General features: G+C 41.5%; 1 protein-coding gene across 2 annotated transcripts in view; it reads left to right on the top strand.

Moving 5' to 3' along the window:
• Positions 1-22,078, top strand: part of GRIN2A (glutamate ionotropic receptor NMDA type subunit 2A) — a 364,371-nt gene that overhangs the window by 248,513 nt on the left and 93,780 nt on the right. For both annotated transcript variants that reach the window (XM_060033044.1, XM_060033045.1), the window contains exon 3: positions 1,025-1,139. In XM_060033044.1, coding sequence (XP_059889027.1) covers positions 1,025-1,139 — 115 coding nt within the window. The remainder of the gene's footprint in view (positions 1-1,024; positions 1,140-22,078) is intronic.

Genomic DNA, 22,078 nt, shown 5'->3' with positions numbered 1-22,078 from the left:
CCCCCTCTACCTACTGTGGTCCCCTGCAAACCTATTCTGTACACAACATTTAAGTCATATTATACTGATACAAGAAAAGTCTGATTATATCACCTCCTTGATTAAAGTCTTCAATGTCTTTCTATTGTTTTAAAATGAAGATAAAACTCCTTAACATGGCCTGAAAAGCTTTGCACTGTCTGCCCCTATTTACCTTCTCACTCACACCACAGCCCCCATTTCCCTGTCTCTCTCTGCTTTGGCCTCACTGGTTTGCACTCAGCCCTTCATAAACACTACCACAGGACCTTTGTACATGCTGTCCCCTTTGCCTGGAATGTGCTTACATCTTTTCTGATCTAGTTAATGCTGAGTCATCCTTCAGGTCAAGCTGCACTTCCTTATAGAAGCCTTGCCTGACCCCTGTTTCACTTTCACATAGCACACCCTGCCCCCTCTATTGTAGCACTTTTCATAGTTCAGCGATTAACCAATTAATACCTGTCCTCTCCCTTAGACTATAAGCTTTAAGAGGACAGAGATCATGTCTGTTTCTTCTTTATTGCCAGCCAACTAGCTGAGTCCTGACATGTAGCAAATATTTGATAAATATTAATTGAATGAATAATGAATGAATGGGATATCATTTCTTTGACGTTGTATACCATGTGGTTTATGAGCAAGCAGTTTCCTTTAGGGAAGCTTGTTAAAACATGCTTTCAGATCCTCCTGTAAGAAGATCATTTGAACAGAAGTTCAATGTTCTATAGTCTGGCAGGACAAATATGTTCTATCCCCTGTGCTTTCTGCAATAAATTACTAATGCCTGTACAGGATTGGGGATTCTGGGATTGATTACAGGCTCATGAAAAAGAATGCATGGAAGTTAGCAGAGCCTGTGTGGGTACTGATGCTTCCACAGATAAGAGGCTCCTTCTGATGAGTTTACACCTTCTCAGTTTTATGCTGATGGTGGCATCCACTTATTTGTTTGAAACCTCTTTAATTCTTCCCTAAACATTTGTTTTTCTCTTCCTCTCTCTAGATTTATGGTCAATGTGACATGGGATGGCAAAGACTTGTCCTTCACTGAGGAAGGCTATCAGGTGCACCCCAGGCTGGTGGTCATCGTGCTGAACAAGGACCGCGAATGGGAAAAGGTGAGCATCCTCCTGTGTGCCGAATACAGGGGAGGCAGGACAGGTGTGGGCAGCAAGGGAGCTCAAAGTACTCCTTTTCCCAAAGTATTTTCCTCTGAGCAGCTCCACATGTCATTCCATGACCCTTGATGGAACAAGGCAGACAGATACTGTAAAGTGGAGGTGCTTTCCCTGGGTGAACTGTGGCAGTTGTGTGCTGTTCGTTGTGTTGGGTTCTCAAATCTGAGTAGGTAGTGTCCTTGAAAGACTTAAGGTAATTTAAAAGCAGTGAAGTTTGGTTCACATCATTGCAGTAGCAAGTGTTCACTCTCTGGCAATGATCACACCAGTTTGCCTAAACCTCATAATGGGGTACGATATTCACACATTTTGCCCTACGAATGAACCCCTTGTATTTTCATGTACTTAGTCTTTTGCTTTGAATCAACTCATTTCCAAAACTTAAATGTATCGCTTCTGCAAATCATGGATTGGAGAGGGTTGTATTTCTTGTAAAGCACATTTTCTAGAACATATATAATAACTATAAAAAATCAATGTTCAGGAAAAGCTCATCTGAGGTACGGCACAGGGGACTTTCTAGAGTTATGGCAGTATTCCTTGTCTTGAACATTTGTCAAAATGCATCAGACTATCACACAAGATTTGTTTCATTGCATGCCATTGTATCTAAATTAAAAGATATATTTTGAAACTGTTCAAATTGAGATTCCCTGCACAATTAATTACCAATGTTTACTGAGTTTTCATACTTAACTCCCTGACATGAGTACTAGTTATGACAACAATAGCCATTGTTTATTGAGCGCTTGCTTGATTTTTGCTTTAGGCGGTACACCCAAGCTCTGAGTGACGACTTGGTTTATTCATTCATTCCACAAATGTTTATTCAGTGCCTGCGATGTGCCAGGCACTATTCTTGATGCTTGGAATCTATCAGTGAACAGGAGAGACAAAACAACAATTTCTGATTCATGGAACTTAGACGCTGGTGTGTGTGTGGAGAGGGATGGGTTGGGATTTTGTGCACTTTTGTGATGCTTGCGGAAAGCACTGGATTCTGTCCCCGGGTGTTACCTCTGCTCTTCCCTCTGGTAAACCCTGCAGCCCACTGTCCTAAATGGCTCACATCTCCATGTCTGAGCTGGTTCCTTTATGTATCTGGGACTTTGAACATGCTTTTTTTTTTTTTTTTCTTTCCTGTAATGCTTCCCTGTATCCTTACTTACTTTTATTCATCCTTCAAATTCTGGCTTCTCTCTCCTCTTGCAAATGGAAAGTCAAAATGCAAGTTATTTTTTTCTTGTCCATAATAAGAGGTAGAGAACTTGAGCCTTTCTGCCTTTTGTTATTACATTTTGGAGTTATTTTTCAACCTTTTGAAGTTACACAGTCTGAGGATCACTTTTGGAACTGTAAAATCATTCTCGTTGGTTGGATTTAACCAGTCCTGGGTCAGGCTTGGCTCACACCTGTGGATTCTCTGTGCTGCCTTTGGACGTACCTCATTTGCCAGGGAGCCTGTTTACAGGGAGGCCACTGTAGTGCAGGTGATAACATTGCATAAAAGAAGGCGGCCCTTGATAGGCTTCATTTCCACATACAGAAAATACCCTTTTAATATATTGTGTGTCCTCCTTCAAATTTCTGTTGAAATATAGCAATTTCCCAAAAAGGCAGCTCCGGGAATTGCTGCGGAGTTGAGCTTAGAATGTACAAATGCTTCCTGTAGTTGGTCTATTCTCTCAGCGCTCAGGGGAACCAGTGCTTCAGAAATAACTCCTTGTGCTTCTGTCTCGAAGAAAGAGGAAGCCAATGGAGCAGGTAAATACCAGTCATGTTATCCTTAAAGCCGTCCCCCAGCAGCACATGCTGGCACAGCCGGTCAGCAGAGGGGAAGGTCTGCAGAAGGAGGGAACTGTTATTCTGGGACTCGGGAGATTTCTTTTCATCTCTGAGGTCACTCAGTGGAGTCACTAGAAGCAGCATGTAATGAGGGTGTCTTGGAAAACACGACAAGCCCTTAGAGGGACATTTCTGCTGGGCCTTTGTGTGCAGCTGGCGTGGATTAGTCCGGTGCTGTGCACAGTGCCTGCTTGTGTTCGGCAGACATAGAACTCAGGTCTGAGCAGACTTCCCTCTTGTAAACTGGGACTTCCATGCCCTCCGCCTCTCCTTTTTTTTCCGATGGCTTTGCTCTGCATTAGAGCTTAGTGGGTCCAAGCCTTCCCAGAGATGCTTGGAAATAATACCCTGGTTACAAGCCAATTGGCAGCCCAGGCCGATACAATAAACACCCTCTGTGGGCCAACTCTATGGCCAACATTCCATCTGCACCAGAGTGACGCAAGGATGAATGGGATACCACCCCTCTCCTCAAGTAGCTCATGACTGAGCCATGTCTGGGGAGAGAGGGGTGGACTTGACTTGGTCAAATGGGTAAGTCTTCACGAGGGTGGGGACATTGAGTAAAAGATTGGATCTCTCCATGGTGAATCATCTTAGTAACTACTTGAAAAAATGCTTTGGGAATAATTCTCTTTACCATTTTAGGGTTACACCAGTCTAAAATGAAAAAGTGTGTGCATATATGCACATGCGTATAACATACATACAGACTAGTTTTAAAAAGCAAATATATTTAGAGAGAAAGAAAGAGGGAGAAAGAGGGGGGGAGGGAGAGAGATTTAAAGAAAGGTTTTTAAAGCAGTTTTGACTTCAAGCGTGAATGGGACAAAAATCATAAATATTAAAGTAAAACAACCCTCTTCTCTTCTAGAGAAGCTCTAATTAAAGATGGTAGAGATGCCCCAGAAGACAAAAGGGAGACCCATCATTACGTCTTCCTGAATGAAGGGCCCCATTCCCGTCTCTCTGATGTGTCTGCTTCCCTCTTTATTCTCACCACTCTGTTTGCATTCTCTTTGGTGCCCTTGATCTCAGTTGCTTTCCACACTGTGATGACTCCCAGATCCTCTCTCCAGCCCAGATCTCCTGATCTCCAGACTTGGCACCAGGACTCCCTTACACGGACAGCCCACAGACCTCCACTTCATCTTGTCCAAAGCCAAAGTCACCATCTTCTTCTCTCAAATATGGTTATTCTCCTGTGTCCCAGCAAAGAAAGCTTCATTCTTATCCTCCCAATATCCTCCAAGCCCTCATAGTCACTTGTCATCTGCTCATTCTCTGTCTCAGTTCCTGTCTCTTTGAACACTTTCCTCTTTTTGCCAAGGGCACCCCTCCCATTGATTCTACATCTGGATAATCCAAATCAGGCCATGTCCTTACCACTTTGTACAAACCTGTATACTAACTCCTAAGAGTGTTAGCAGCTTGTGTTATAATTATTTGCTTGCATGTTCATCTTCACTTGGACTGTGAGCCCCATCAGAGAAAGGTCTGTTCCTTCCACATGTTTCTTTGGCTGTACCACAAGGTGCTATTTCTTTTCTTTTTTTTTTTTTTTTTTTGGCGGTACGCGGGCCGCTCACTGCTGTGGCCTCTCCCGTTGCAGAGCACAGGCTCCGGACGCGCAGGCTCAGCGGCCATGGCTCACGGACCCAGCCGCTCCGCGGCATGTGGGATCCTCCTGGACCGGGGCACGAACCCGTGTCCCCTGCATCGGCGGGCGGACTCTCAACCACTGCGCCGCCAGGGAAGCCCACAAGGTGCTATTTCTAATGCCTAAAAGGGCCTCTATACAATCTGCTGGTAATGCTGACTTCAATCACCATTTACTAAGAGCTACTCTATACCAAGAACTATGCTGAGAGTTTTATGTCCATGAGCTCATTTAGGCATTTCAACAACTCATCTACAGTAGGTATTCTTATCCTTGCCTCATAAATGGAAATTCCAGTTCAGAGAAGCCAGGGACCTGCTTCAGATCCTGCATGTGGTAGAAGCAGGATGTGAATGGAGGACTGCCTGACCGCAGGCTGCATTCCTAATTCCTACATCGTACTGAATTACAGCTGGTGGGAAAGGAATATTTTAGAGGAGAAATTAAGGGAGTTCCTCCTATCCTTAGAGTGACACCCACCTCCTTATTCTCACTGGATGCAGCAGATTTCACTCAAACCCAACCAGTTGGAACTTGGGGTATAAGCATTTATCTCGTCGCACAGGCCGTCTCTTTTGTTCTATAGAAGTTCCACCTTCCAGTCTGGCTCACTGAAGAAGGGGTTGTACCCTGTTCCTGTGTCTTGTGCATAATGAAGCAGATGCCAGTTAAAGAATTCCTAGTACAGATACGATAAAGGAGATCTTAGAAAAAGCTAAGATTGATCCCCAGTTCTGGCTGTGGCATATCAGTGTGTTACCAGATCTATCGAGGCTTTCACCCACAATGGTGTATGCATGGGGTGCAGTTTTCCCATGGTGTGGTCTCTAGTTAGAGAATGTCACAACTCCCTCCCTTCCAAATCATTGTATTTTAACTACCCCTCCATCACTTTCCCACCACATTTAACCTAGATGGCTTGGTGAGTCTCAGGAACTCATGTGCAGAAGATTTCTAGTGTGTGTGTTTGCTTGTGTGTATGTATGGTATCAGTTATCTGCCAAAAGGTTCATCCTGCTAAAAGATGGAAATATTTATGCAAACATTATACTTGGCATCTGCGTACACATACTCCAATGATTATGTTAAAGAAAATCACGGAGGAAAATTATAATGGAGAGGACACCAGTAAGTTACAGTTGATAGAACAATTGTGCGCATTGCTAAAACTGAAGTGCATTGTTTATACGTCCTACAAGCAGCCAGAAATACATTATGGCTTCTACTATGTGCTTGCTTTGCTTAGAAAAACGATGGCAGTGCATTGATGAAGCCATGAATTCTGGCTATGACTAGCACTGAGAGAATACTGTCTGTTTTCAGGTTTTCACTTTTTCCTTTACCACTATATCTCTGGTGCTCAATAGCTGTGACTCAATAAATATTTATAGAATGGATACGAGAATGAAAGGATTTTTTTTCACGAACTTCCCCAAATGAGGAACAGCTGTTATTGTGGTCATTTTACATGTGTGGTCCTGTGGGCTACCCATATCAGAGTAACCATGGGAGAGATGTAAAGGTGCTAAGGCTTTTACGGTACTAGCACTACCTCAAACCTACAGAATAATCATTTCTGATTCTGCTTTTTCATAAGCTCCCCTAGCAATGCCCATTAAAGATATAGAACTACTGCTTTAGGACATGGATTTACTCTTTGTTATCTTGAAAAAATGGTTTCATCTAGGTCATCCTGGCTATCAAGATTTCCTGCTTCCTGTCTTTGTCCCTCTTTCTTCCTTTGGAATACACAGCTTAGTAGCAATGCTAAAGAGCAGTGGTACAGGAGAAAAGGAAATAAGGAAATTGGAGTCCTGTAGCACCTAGAGTAATCTCTGCTGAATGAGACAGTAACAGTGCCAAGTGAAATGTTTATGGATGTAGTATAGTTCCTATCACCTGGTGTGTCCTCAACAAATATTGAGTTATTAAATAACTGGTATTTTAGTTAAATCTGTCCCCCTTAAGCAGAGATGGTTGAATTTGGGATATATAACCCTTATTTATTCACACTTTTATTCTGTCAAGAAAAATTTCCTGAGTACCTACTATGTGCAAGCCATTGTTGAGGGTTGCAATGAGACATGTACCTGCCTTAGAGTGTCATAGGGCATGAGGAGATGCTCGTAATTGCAAGACAGTATGAAATGTGCCACAGAAGATGCTCTGATAAAAGTCTATGATGTTTGGAGAAGGGATATATTACATGTAGGCTGGCTGATCAAGGGCATCTATACAGAGGACTTCTAATTTGAGCAGGGTCTCAGATGAAACCTTCTGAATATGTGTGGGGAGGCCATTCCATGCAGAAGGACCATTGAAAGCCAAAGTCCAGAGGCAAGCGTGCTCAAGGCTCATTTGAGAAAGAGTTCAATGTGTTTGAAACATAGCTTGTATGGTAGGCAGGATTCTAAGAACGATCCCCAATGACCCTCACTCTTCTATAATCCTCTCTTCTAGGAGGATGACCTGTGAATATGACGAGATATGCCTTCTGTGATTGTTACGTTAGATAGCAAAAGGAGTTTTTCAGTGGACTTTGAGTTAATCAAAAGGAGCGTTATCAGGCTGGGCCTAACCTAATCACATGGGCCTTTTTTTGGCGGGGGGTGTATAGTTGTTTTACAATATTGTGTTCGTTTCTACTGCACAACAAAGTGAAGTAGAGTTCCCTGTGTTGTATAGCAGGTTCTCATTAGTTATCTATTTTATACATATTAGCTAGTGTATATATGTCAATCCCAATCTCCCAATTCATCCCACCCCCCCTTTCCCCCCTTGATGTCCATAGGTTTGTTCTCTACACGTGGGCCTTTTAAAAGTAGAGAGTTTTCTGAAACTAATAGCAGAAGAGGAAGTCAGAGAGATTTGAGCATAAGCAGGAATTGTCTGACTGCTGGATTTGAGGATTGAGAGGGCCACATGACAAGGAAGCAGGTGGCCACTAGGAGATGAGTTTAGTCTCTGGCCAACAGCCAGCAAGGAAACAAGGGCTTCAGTCCTACAACCTCCAGGAACTGAACTCTGCCAACAACCCGAATGAGTCTGCAAGTGGATTCTTCCCAGATCCTGCAGCTATGAGCCCAGCTGAGTGACAGCTTGGTTTTGGCCTCATGTGACCCTGAGCAGAGAACCCAGCTGAGCCCCGCTGGACTTCTGACCTACAGAACTGTGAGGTCATAAGGGAGCATTGTTTCAAGTGGCTATGTTTGAGGCCATTTGTTACATGGCAATAGAAGACAAAAGCAGATTGTTTAAAGGGAAAATATGGGAATGAAGGACCATACTGGAGTTTGAATTATACACTGTGGGATTTTATTCAGTCACCTTTGGGGTACTGTTGAAGACCTTGAGATGGGAGAACAACATAAAAATAATAATAGTAATAGCTAATACTCGTTTAGTATTGATGATACACCATGCAGGGTGCTAAGAAATTCAATAACTTGCTCAAGATGACAGAGCTAATAAGTTGCAAAGCCAGGATAAGAACCCCATAGCCTGTTCTCTTAGATAAAAACTAAACTACTTCTTCAAAAATAAAATGGTGATTGGCATGGATCTTGGGGAAATTTTCTAAGGGACTATTTAAGTAGCTCAGGTTGAAGGGAATGTAGGTGTGAACAAGAACAGTGGCAATGGCATCTGAGAAATTTCAGCAACAGAACTGAAAGCACATGGCACTGACTGTATGATTTGCTGAGAGATTTGTGAAAAAGAGAAGTCAGAAAGATTTAAAAAAAATTTTTTTAGGCATGGGTTTGTGTTTAGGCATTTCTGGACTGAGCACTTCCACAAGAAATTTGTCATGCCTGTAAATGACATGGTTCATCTCTCATCCCTTCCTCTCCCTCTCTTTCCCTTTCTCTGTTTCCTTTATTCTCCAAAACCCACAGCTAAAATCAAGTGGCCTTTTGTAAAATGGGTTTGGTAATATCACCACCTTAGCAGAAGCTGTGTGAAATTTAATTTGTTTCCTTATATAATGATCATTAAGTTTCTCAAATGATGTAAGCCACAGAGAGGGAAAATTAAGCCATTACAAAAGATTTAAAATTATCCTCTGACTTCCCTAGAGTCATGCGTGGTGACTGTTTTAAATACCTACACGGTACAATTTGTTAGGTCACAGTGGGGAAAGTACAATAGGTCTATAGCAAATGAACACATCAAACTGAAATGAGTAATGCCACCTCCGTGTGTGTGTGTGTGTGTGTGTGTGTGTGTATCTGTTTCTGTCTTGCATGGTTCTCTTTCTTTCCTTCCTTCTTTCCTTCCTTCCTTCTTTCTTTCCTTCCTTCCTTCCTTCCTTCCTCCCTCCCTCCCTCCCTCCCTCCTTTCTTCCTCCCTCCCTCCCTTCCTTCCTTCCTTTGTTCCTTTCTTTCTTGCAGTTGTAATATAAGCCTAACTCCAAAAAGAACAGCAATTGAACCATGCTTTTCTGCAAGGCAATAGTCTGCTAATAGTTTTCTAGATTTCTGAAATTTAAAAAAGAGCAGTTCATAGAAAAGACATCTCTATGGGAACATGCCTTGATGGGAATGTTGATGACAAAGATGATTGATGGCAATGATGATGATGGTTCTGTTGATTGACAGGGGGTCATGATGGCAGCAGCTGTCATTTGTTACACTCCTGTTATATGCCAGACACCAAGCAGAGTGTTTTCAATACATTATCTCACTTAAATATCACAATATTCTCTGCACTTTCTCATATATAAAAGGGAGGTAATAATAGTACTTACCTCATAGGGTTGTTGGGAAAATTAAACAAAATATTATGTCAAGTGCTTAGAACACTGACTGGCACATAGTAGATGATCAGTAAATGCCAGCTCCAGTTATCATTAGAGCTCCATATTATGGGAGAGAACGTGAAAGCTGCATGGAATGAATGACTTGCCCAAGGTCATATAATGGTGAAGGCAGAATTTGAACATAAACAGTATTACAATAGAACCAGAATCAACCAGTATGTCATCTGGAGTATCCATCTCTACCCAACTCACAAACCCAGTTTGATAAGGAAGCTGTCTGAGAGTGAAGGGGCATAATTAAGCTGACAGATGGTATAAATGTAAGACAAAAGCTGTACCCTTGACAGCTTGCCTTGCCATCAATTATGAAAATGAGTGAATAGATTATTGAAATGATCTCAGATGAGTAAATTATTCAAAGAGCCTCTCAGTTGGAAGTATTTCTAGAAACTCCTGAACAGACAGATGAAAACCTTTTTCTTTTTCTGACTGGGTCATCAACTCTTCAGTGTTGTAAGTGAATGCAAAGCCCTGAGCTCCTGTGATAGAGGGGAAAGAGAGGGAGGGAGGAAGGGAGGAAAGGAGAGAATGAGAGGATGAACACCAGGCTTTAGTCTCAATGCTGCAGAACGTAGAATAGACTTCCTCCATTATCTAGGAGAAAGGTTTTTTTTCTAACTATGTTCCCTGGAATGCTAGCTTCTTTCATAGTGCCACAGGGGTCTCTGACTGAATAGGGGTTAATGAGACAAGATCCAGCTATAGCCAGAGATGGTAAAGCTTTATCTGATTGGTATATTGGTGCTCCAAGCAAGCTTTTTCAGGGAAAAGATACAAAATTTCTAAAATAATTTTGAAAGTGAGTAGAGTAAGGGGATTGAATTTAGACATCCTCTGAATATAAGGCAAATAAATGGTAAGCATTTGTTGAGCACCTACTATAAGCCAAACCTTACAACATTGGCTTTATATTTATTATTTCACTTCAGCTACAGTGATAACCCTATGATGTAGGTGGTATTCTCTGATTGTTGAGTAGGGAAGACCTGGAGATATTCAGTGACATTTTTTCAATAGCTGAGAAAATATTCAAATTTAGGTCTTGTGAGTCTCCCAGTCTGGTGCTCATTCCGCCACTTGACACAGTTTCTAGGATGAATGATGGGAATTTTCATAAAGGACCTAGAGATTCTTGTGAATATTATCTTCCTTGGAGGTTGAGTGGAGGGAATGAATGACAGACAATACCTAGCCCTTTTTGTAGACTTAAATCTTACTCTTTAGGATACATTAATTATTAACAACGAATGTCCCATGTGATTGATCTATATGTTTATTTATCTGTCCACCCAGCCAATCATCCAGTGATCAGTCATCTACATAATAAACCATCCGTCCGTCTATCCATCCATCAACCCATCTGACCAACCAACTTTCATCCATCCACCTGGTCAGCCACTCTCGACGCCCCCCCCAATTACCCACTGCTGATCTGTTTGCCATGTACCTACTCTGTGCCAGGCTGGGGGTAGGTGTGGGTGAAGCCAAAATGAATAATACAGTGTCCCTACCCTCAGGAAGGTCACAGTCTAGTGGGAGAGACAGAGAAATGAACTTTCAATTGCAACATAGATGGGTGTTAATAGTAGAGGTAAGCCCAGGGCACTGCAGGACACCTACCCAGCCTAGGTATTAGGAAAGGGATGAGAAAAGGCTTCCTCGAAAGAGCTAACATATGTCCTGAGTCCTAAAGGATGAAGAAGAGTTATCTAAAGTGTGAAGATCATTTGGCCCATTTTATTAACTGAATCACAAACATTTGAAGCCCCTTATTATTTGTTCCTCATTTCACAATTTATCCAGTTAGCTAGCTGTAGCTGGATTGCTTCCCACCCACCTACAACCACCAGACCTCCATGATTTGCTGTCTGGACCTGCTCTCTACTTTCTCAGCATTGTGTCTGTCATGTTTGTTATTTCCCTCATTTACATGCTGATGGTGCGGACAGGAATGACATTTGTCTGTAAGAAAAGAGGCAGAACAGTGAAGAGTACTCTACCCCAGCAGTCTGCTTCTGTCTACAAGTGGCTGTGTCAGGCTGCCTTCTGTAGCTGCAGCTTGGTTTTCTCATCTGTGCTATTGGCAGCAGAAGCTGCACTTCCCACTACGCTGTTTTTCTTGGCTTTGGAGCCTGGGTTGGGCCAGAGAGAAAGGCAGATAGAAAAAGATTGAATATTCTGAGTGTTGATCTCTAACCTGTGAAAGACTTGCTGTGCTTTCTAGATGCTGAAGACGAGAAAATTGGCTATCTGATACCTTGATATATTTCCCCACATTTTAAAAATCATTAATAATAAAACATAATAATTTCTGCGTCCTAGTTATAGCCTAGGGGCTTTATATTCATTACTTTGACCCCTTTTAAACAGATACTGACATGAGTACTATCATGCCTTCCCCAGTTTATATATAAAGAAAATGAGGCTCTGAGAAGATTGATGACTGGCCCAAGGTTACAGAAGCAAGTAAGTGGCAACTTCTAGATTCCAGCTCAGGTCTGTCAGATGATAAAGTCAATTTTATTTTGACAACACCATATGGTAGAGTTGGGGGTTCTTTGTATATTGATAGTGAAGGTTGTGATTGCTTTAATTATGAAAACCTACCTTGGGAGCCCCCATCCCTGCATGGTGGACATGATCTCAGTATTTGCAAGATGGGCTGTTAGAGGTACAAGATCCTCCACTGAACCAGGCATCTCTTCCTGATCTTAGCCCAGAACATTCTACTGAGTTGCATGAAAGTCTGCCATATAATCAGCCTCTCGCATCTTTGTGCAAAACCAGTCAGCATTCCTCTGCCAACTTAAAGCTGTCAGTTGCCCTCCACTCCTACAATATGCTGTGTGTTCATTCCTCATTACTCCATCATACGTTCATTATCTGTAGCCGTTGTCTTTTGAAAATGTGTTTTAAAACTCATTGCAATCATATCTATAGAGTTCTTGGAGTCTATTTTCCTTCCATTTGAATTATAATTCTGCAAATTAGAAAGATGGAATGGACCTGTTTGAGAAGGAAGGAGGTAGGGGCTGAATCATCTTGATTTCTCTCAGTGTGCAGATGAAGACTCCATTGGAAATGCATGTAAGGGAAAAAATCCTGAAGTTGGGAAAAGAAGAGAGAATCAATTCTCATTCCCTTGAAGGGAGTTGTAAAATGACTTGAAGAAAACAATGTCTCCTTGATTATGCTGTTTTTAACTTTAAAGTTGAAACAGACAATCTGAGTTGGAAGAATCCTGATTCTCCATATCATTCCCCACCGTACTGGCCTCTATGTGCACAGTAGATTATAGTTGACGGCATATTTTTTCTTTCCATGATTAAAGTGTGTTTGAAGAAAACAGGACAGGCAGATACAAGGTAGAAAAGGAGAGCAAGAATTGGATTTGGATAAGAGATCCTGACAACCACCCTTCCTAGAGGAAAAGCAGGAACATTTACCTTGTTTTAACAAGTGAGGAGCTGAGATTCAGACAGAGTAAGAAACTTGACCAGGGTTCCTTGGCAGGGACTGTACACATCTCTCTCCACAGATGGTTTCGAGTTGGTGCCTTGAATCAACACAGAAGGATTTGAGTTTCATTACCAAAATGACACCCTGACCTTTGCATTCAGAAATTGTCACCTCGTTGAAACTGGATGAGGATTCAAAAATGTGGGACACCCATCCAGTTATACTATAAATCAATCAGGACAGAAGTTGGAGACAAAGATGTGTCTAATCCAGAGCCCAACTCCCAAATCAGTGTCCAAAGATAAGAGAGTGGTACATGCAGGCAAAGCCAGGTCAGCACCATTGTTAGCAGAAATGGGCTGATGCCCTCGTTCCCGCTTCATTGAGCCTGGCACTGGTTAGTAGCTGAGACAGTTAGGAGAGAGGGGTATTTGATCAATTTCATAGGAGTTGATAGTTCTGAGACCCAAGTCAACCCTGAAAAGTTGCCATTCTTTGTATGTCTCAGATAATCAGTGTCTCCATCCGTAAAACGGAGCCAATGGTAATACCTACCCCGTGGGGTTTCTGTAAGGGTATTAATCCTAGCATTTATTAAATGCTTCCTGTATGTCAGAAAGAGCTTTAGATACATGATTTCTCTTAATTCATACAAAATCTTATGAGATTGGTACTATTAATATCCCCATTCTATAAATGAGAAAACTAAAGAATACAAAGAACTGGTTAATTTCCAAGAATCTGAACCGAGTTTTGAACCCCCATTTTTCTGATTCTGAAACCCATGCTTTGACCACTAAGTTCTGTTATATTCCTCAATCAAATTCTAAAATGCAGGGGACATCACCCAGTGCTGTGGGAGGTAGAGGATGCAAGTGGGAAAAGCACGCAGTTTGTTTTTCTGATATATAATAATTCCAAATAGTGAAAACAAAGAGCCTAACAATTGCTTTTTTTTTTTTAAACATCTTTATTGGGGTATAATTGCTTTACAATGGTGTGTTAGTTTCTGCTTTATAACAAAGTGAATCAGTTATACATATACATATGTTCCCATATCTCTTCCCTCTTGCGTCTCCCTCCCTCCCACCCTCCCTATCCCACCCCTCCAGGCGGTCTCAAAGCCCCAAGCCGATATCCCTGTGCCAAGCGGCTGCTTTCCACTAGCTATCTACCTTACGTTTGGTAGTGTATATATGTCCATGCCTCTCTCTCGCCCTGTCACAGCTCACCCTTCCCCCTCCCCATATCCTCAAGTCTGTTCTCCAGTAGGTCTGTGTCTTTATTCCTGTCTTACCCCTAGGTTCTTCATGACATTTTTTTTTCTTAAATTCCATATATATGTGTTAGCATACGGTATTTGTCTTTTTCTTTCTGACTTACTTCACTCTGTATGACAGACTCTAGGTCTATCCACCTCATTACAAATAGCTCAATTTCGTTTCTTTTTATGGCTGAGTAATATTCCATTGTATATATGTGCCACATCTTCTTTATCCATTCATCTGATGATGGGCACTTAGGTTGTTTCCATCTCCGGGCTATTGTAAATAGAGCTGCAATGAACATTTTGGTACACGACTCTTTTTGAATTTTGGTTTTCTCAGGGTATATGCCCAGTAGTGGGATTGCTGGGTCATATGGTAGTTCTATTTGTAGTTTTTTAAGGAAGCTCCATACTGTTCTCCATAGTGGCTGAACCAATTCACATTCCCACCAGCAGTGCAAGAGTGTTCCCTTTTCTCCACACCCTCTCCAGCATTTATTGTTTCTAGATTTTTTGATGATGGCCATTCTGACTGGTGTGAGATGATATCTCATTGTAGTTTTGATTTGCATTTCTCTAATGATTAATGATGTTGAACATTCTTTCATGTGTTTGTTGGCAGTCTGTATATCTTCTTCGGAGAAATGTCTATTTAGGTCTTCTGCTCATTTTTGGATTGGGTTGTTTATTTTTGTTATTGAGCTGCATGAGCTGCTTGTAAATTTTGGAGATTAATCCTTTGTCAGTTGCTTCATTTGCAAATATTTTCTCCCATTCTGAGGGTTGTCTTTTGGTCTTGTTTATGGTTTCTTTTGCTGTGCAAAAGCTTTGAAGTTTCATTAGGTCCCATTTGTTTATTTTTGTTTTTATTTCCATTACTCTAGGAGGTGGGTCAGAAAGGATCTTGCTGTGATTTATGTCATAGAGTGTTCTGCCTATGTTTTCCTCTAAGAGTTTGATAGTTTCTGGTCTTACATTTAGGTCTTTAATCCATTTTGAGCTTATTTTTGTGTATGGTGTTAGGGAGTGATCTAATCTCATACTTTGACATGTACCTGTCCAGTTTTCCCAGCACCACTTATTGAAGAGGCTGTCCTTTCTCCACTGTACATTCCTGCCACCTTTATCAAAGATAAGGTGTCCATATGTGCGTGGGTTTATCTCTGGGCTTTCTATCCTGTTCCATTGATCTATCTTTCTGTTTTTGTGCCAGTACCACACTGTCTTGATTACTGTAGCTTTGTAGTATAGTCCGAAGTCAGGGAGCCTGATTCCTCCAGCTCCGTTTTTCGTTCTCAAGATTGCTTTGGCTATTCGGGGTCTTTGGTGTTTCCATACAAATTGTGAAATTTTTTGTTCTGGTTCTGTGAAAAATGCCATTGGTAGTTTGATAGGGATTGCATTGATTCTGTAGATTGCTTTGGTTAGTAGAGTCATTTTCACAATGTTGATTCTTCCAATCCAAGAACATGGTATATCTCTCCATCTATTTGTATCATCTTTAATTTCTTTCATCAGTGTCTTATAATTTTCTGCATACAGGTCTTTTGTCTCCTTAGGTAGGTTTATTCCTAGATATTTTATTCTTTTTGTTGCAATGGTAAATGGGAGTGTTTTCTTGATTTCACTTTCAGAGTTTTCATCATTAGTGTATAGGAATGCCAGAGATTTCTGTGCATTAATTTTGTATCCTGCTACTTTACCAAATTCATTGATTAGCTCTAGTAGTTTTCTGGTAGCATCTTTAGGATTCTCTATGTATAGTATCATGTCATCTGCAAACAGTGACAGCTTTACTTCTTCTTTTCCAATGTGGATTCCTTTTATTTCCTTTTCTTCTCTGATTGCTGTGGCTAAAACTTCCAAAACTATGTTGAATAAGAGTGGTGAGAGTGGGCAACCTTGTCTTGTTCCTGATCTTAGTGGAAAAGCTTTCAGTTTTTCACCATTGAGGATGATGTTGAGCCTAACAATTTCTGAGCGTTGACTGTGCCACAGGCCCTGAGCCAAATATATTACATACATTATCACGTTTTATGTTCACCAGAACCCTAAATGGTAGATTTCATAATTAGTTTTATTTTACAGATGAGAAAACTGAGGCTGGAGAAGTGAATTAATTGCAACACGGTCACCCAGCCACTTCATAACTTGAGGGATTATAAATAACATATGTGAAATAGCCAGCAAAGGGCCTAGTACGTAGTAGAAAAAGTTTAACAAATGGGAGCCATTATGCAAAGTACAGTGTGGATTTTTTAATGACAATTATCAAGGGTTTTTTGTTGTTTTTGTTGTTTGTTTGTTTTTGCATTTTGAGTGGGTTTCTGGAAGCCTACTGCTGGCATTCTCTTTTCTCAGAGGAGTTGGGCTTCAAGTTTAAAGATGAACATACTAAAGCATCATTGTATTTGTTTTCTCTTTGAGTCCCGTGTAAGGAGTTGAATACTGAAACATAGGCAATTAAGCAAGTCCTGGGCCAGCAGACAGAAAACTGTCTCTAGTTCTTTCACCTATTTGCTGTCCTTATCTGGTCCACGTTACTTGAATGAACATTAGTTTACTGCTCTGAAAAGTTGTAATAATATCTCCACCTTTGTGTGACTCTCTGCAATGAAGGCCAAATGAAATGAGATAATAAATAGCAACTTGTAACCCACAAAGGGCTATATAAATTCTGGGGATTTTATATTATTAACCTCATAATGACATTTAGCACTCTGGCCAGGATGAGTCTTCCAAATGTGTCTTGGAAATTTATCTGAAATTTCCTTTTTCTACTTCTTTTCTTTTTTCCCACAATACAGCTTCTTAACCAGTTGAGAACTCAAAAGTACATTCATAAGGTTTCATTTTGGGGCATAAGGATCCAAGAAAGCTTGGGTTACATTTATAGTTATGAAATTAATAGTGTGTATTAATTGTGCATAACCTCAAGCCAGCAAATGGAATTAAAAATAATTGTCAGGCCTTTGGATTTATTGATAGAGCTAAAGTAACACCAGGCTGCTTTTGGCAAGACCTTCTCTGTGTGCAGAATTATATTAATAGGCAATATCAGTTCTATCTAAAATAGAGTAAGTGAAGAACTTATCTGTCTCCCTTTGGGGGAAAAAAGCAAGTGCATTTCCTAAATGACATCTTGGTATATAAGACCTGGGCTTGGAGTTTTAATAAAATTAATGAAAAAATTGAAGGTAAGATGATGAGTTCTGCTCTGAGCCTGTTGAGTTTGAGGTTTCCTGGAGGCAGTAGAGAGGAGCTGGTGAAAGACAGCCATGTCTGAGAATGGTCAATATAGAGATGATAACAGAAGGGTGAGTAGTAGATGCCTGAGCATGGAGGTCTGAGGACAGGAGGGAGGGTCAGGACATGTAAAACGTGTGCAAAAAAAAGAGAAGCTTGTATTTTGGCGGAGCTGGAGAAGTCAAAGAGGTAGGAACGAGCCTGGAAAGGGTAGGACCATGACTGTCTAGGGCAGGGAGACTCAGGGAAGATGGGAGTGGGTCTCAGTGTCAAATAGATGCACCTGTTAGCTTTAGTAATGAGAGGGCCACTGGTGATCTTGTTGAAGCCAGTTTTAGAGGAGAGGTTGGTGCAGAAGAGGACTGTGTCCTGCTCACAGATGATGGGATTAGTAGGAGAGAGGCCTCTGTCATCAGTGGAGGAGGGGAGAAGGAAGACGTGTGCCAAGGCGGGTAAGTTTGTAGGGTATGCAGGTTGTCCATAGACTGTGAAGTCAGAGGCAGATTCATCAGCTGGAAGTGAGGATGGAGCTGTCAGAGTTGCAGTTCCTCATGGGCAGGTGTGAAGGTTTGAAATACTTCCTAGGGAATGTAAGATGGCCAATCAGGAAAAAGGAAAAGAATTTTTGGTCAGAGACGGGGTCCTTACATTCAAAAGAGTATTCAGCTATGCGGTTACGTGATGTTTTCCACCTATACTCGGTGGTTTTCAGGTGAGGAAGTGTTTGGATTGACTGAGTTGGCAGAAGGTGGTACCAGGGAGGTATGACAGGAAGACAAAGTGGGGGCAGGGTAGTTACGGATATGGAAGAACATGTACTGATGTGGTAGATGAAGAGGCCTGGGTTGGAATGGGGAGGAGGTGAAGGCATGAATGAGTAGATCAACTGGGAGGAAAGAGAGGGCCCTGGGACCATGGCCAAAATGATGTTGGAGAAGAGACATGAGAATAGCAGTGTGAGAGCACTGTGGGGTTTTCTAAATTGAGAATCATTGAATCAAGCAATTCTAAGTGAATTACCCCTCATGGGAATGAGTGGCTAAAGTGGGCTGGAGGTGGCCTGTGGAGAGGAGGTCAATAAACTGACCTCTAACTTTATCCAGATAGTCTGGCAAATATGAATGTATTTATGAAGGATATGATACAATCATTTGAAAACAGGACAATTCCAAAAGATGTGGGAGCTGACAAATACCAACCATACATGTATGAAATCACCAATATTATCCCCAAGTGCTAAGTCATCAAGGGATCCCAAGGCCAATTGCCAGTTTGAACTCAAATGCAACCAAATTGCAATGTGCACATAGCAATTTCAGCTTACTATCCAGGGGCTGCTATAATCTTGTCCCACTGTATCCCTTTATTCCTCTTTCTCTCTCATCCTCTTTGTACATTGTGTATTTCATCCAATTCGGGCAAATTCCTAGTCCACAAACATGTCCCTTAAGCTCAACTGCTATGCTTTTGTCCACACTGTCTGTTCAACTTAGAAGTCTCTTCTCTCCACACTGATTTTCCAGCTCCTCTGCCTGTTCTACAACTTCCCTCAATTGCCGTTCCTCTCATAAGGTCTCCCCTCTCTCACCAGATCTCCTCTTCCACTTCTGATGCTCCCTTGCATCTACTTCACCTTTCCTTTTTTTGGCACTTGTCATTTTCTGTTTTATTTTATAACATTCTGAGAGCATTGTATTTTATTTTCCCTATTAGTAGGGGGGTTGCTTACACACAGAGACTTAGATCAGGGCTTGGTAAACATTTTATACAAAAGACAGCTAGTAAATATTTCAGGCTTGGCGGGCCATACTGTCTTTATGGCAAGTACTCAAACTCTGCTGTTTTAGTGTGAAAGCAACCATAAACAGCATATAAGGAAATGAGCATGGCTGTGTTCCAATCAAACTTTATTTATGGACATGGAAATTCAAATATCATATCATTTTCACATGTCACAAAACATTATTCTTTCCATTGTTTTCAACCATTTAGAAATATAAGATCCACCCTTTGCTCATGGGCTGTATAAAAACCACTGGCCCTTGGGACAAAGTTTGCCAGTCCCCAGCTTAGAGTCCTTTTGCTGCTGTATCACCAGTGCTAGGACAATGTATGGCACATAGTAAGCACTCAATAAACATTTGTTGAGTAGATTAACCAAAGAGTCAATGTAATCCAACCTTAACTGACCGAAAGCCTAGAGAATAGCTTTGCTTATTGGTTGTTAACACTCAGAATCAACAGGGATCTTGGGCTTCTACCTTTGGCTATACTTTGTGTGAATCTGAAAAGTTTTGATTTAACTAAGGTGACATAGCTCACAGGCATCATCACGGAACTTGAGTTTGAGTCTTCTGACTCCAAGTCTAGGGTTCTTTTGAACTATGAGTTTGCCAGTATGATTCAATAAGAAATGCCAAGTAGCTCCCTGGATGGTCACCAAGATTTTCATTTCATCCGAGTAACTCTGTGGGGCTCTGGCATTGTTAATTAGTGTCCAAGATGAGGATAATCAGTTTGAATGAAATTGTTTGACAGTGGAGGGCTACTTAGGCTCAGTTTTCTGAAATAGCAAGTCTTATCTGGCCCATCCCAAGGGGATCCTTGTCTCCTGCACCGCCTTCTAATAATCATGTTTTTAACAGTGGGCAAAGCTGTGGTTAAGCTTATTACTGTTCCCTCACCATTAAATCTTCTGTTGGCTTTAGTGTTTCAAAGGATCCTCTCACTGGAATACTTTAGGACTCAGACAAGCCTGGAGCAAAGTAGTTTGGGGCCCGAGCTGAGCAAAGAAAAACGACTGTCAAAATACCATCTTATTTAAGGAGAATTGAAATTCTGATCCGGGTGCATTTCATCACAGGGATGGATTTCACCCATGCACAAGCGTTTTGTTAGCATCTTTGTAATAACCAACAAGGCCTCAGGCACCAACCCCTGGCTCGCCCTTTCATTTAGAAGGAGGAAAACGTCCATCTCAAAGACTTAAATGTATTATTTTGCCCCAGATGTGAAAGAACGAATGCCCATCAGAGACCTGACAGCAAGTGTTCCAAACCCTTCAACTTTCACAACCCAATAACTTTTCACGGGTGAGAGAATTAAATACTTTGCAACTGATCAATACCCCCAGGTCTTAAAACCTTATTTTAAAACTCTGCAGACACTGTCAATGAGGTTAACTTTGAAAGTTCAGGCTGAGATCCAAACGGAACTGGCTTTTTTACATAACACTGAGTGAGGAAATCAACAAGCCTTTGGCCCCTTCTATCCCCTGTCAGGTTTGATGCATTGAAGTCTCCTGTTCCCTTAGTCTCCAATTTAATTACCTGGAACTTATCTCCTTTTATAAACTGTTACACACTCAGCCCCCAGTTTTTTGTTTTTTTTTTTTTACCACTTTGCAAGGTTTTCATGGGAAAAAAAAAAGCTGCCCAAGAGTAAGAGGAGGAGTCACACCTGTATTCATATCCAGCCTCGTCATGATTTTCGGGCTGGTAAGAATGACTTGACAATCCCAATGAATGAAGGGCCCTCTCAGCTATCAGCCCAGCTCTGGAGGGCTCCTGACCACCTCCTAACTCTTACCAACTCTGCCAAGGGAGCAAAGAGCTGCTAAATATCCTTCAAGTAAATATTCAAAAAAGAGCTATTTACTCTGCCGGATCGCAAACGGTATTTCATTTATCTTACAAGTAGAAACTACACCGATCTTTGAAATTTACTCAGAAAAGTACATTAGAAGGTCAAAAGGAAACCTTTTCCGTATTTCTAAATTGTCTTTGCAAAGGTGTTAAAAAAATAACCCTGGTTATCACTACTATTATCATAGAGGACTGTCCTTAGGTCAAGTTCTCGTTCAATATTAGGTGCTTATCCCCCCCCTCACTCCAGGTCCTGTGTTTATCCCACTTTCCTTCACATCTCCTCCTGAAGTGTTTTTGCAGACCTATAGGCTTCCTGGTTTTCTTCGCCAAGGCAACAGCCTTTTCAGGAGTTCAACCAAGTTTAAGTCCAAATTTTAATGATAACAGATGCAGCAATGTAAACAGAGTCACATCGTCTTGGCCGTCAGCATCTCAGGTACAATGTGTGACAGAGGCAAGATGGAATCCTCCCTTCTAAGGCCCCTTACGTAATGGATGGAGATTACCACAGAGGCGAAGAAAAAGTCTAATCAGCTGTTAGAGCCCTAAATTACATTCCTCTTGGTTGAAGTCCCCAAATTACCTAATTGTCACACAGTTCACATTTGAGCGGCTGATTTTTTCCCTGATCTATTATTCTAATCGCCTTTTGGATGTCGATGTTAGCAACCTCAAGCCTGCAAGTGCTCACTGCAGCGCTGCTGTCAGAGACATGACCCAGGGTGGAATTCAAGGTCCTTAGAAGAATCAAGTCACAGGCGCACTGAGGAAACAACTGGAAAACATGAAAGAAAACCACAAGATAGCCACCTCTGGCTGTTCTCTCTCCTCCTCCTGTATTTCACAGGGAGAGAGCACCTTGCCCCTCTCCCAAGGGGACAGGCCATGCATCTGGGGAGGCTGAGCTCAGGTATCCCAGCTCCTCAGGGCATCGCT

The sequence above is a fragment of the Delphinus delphis genome, chromosome 15, assembly GCF_949987515.2.
Source record: "Delphinus delphis chromosome 15, mDelDel1.2, whole genome shotgun sequence".
Taxonomy (NCBI): domain Eukaryota; kingdom Metazoa; phylum Chordata; class Mammalia; order Artiodactyla; family Delphinidae; genus Delphinus; species Delphinus delphis.
This window is presented reverse-complemented; position numbering and strand designations above follow the sequence as displayed.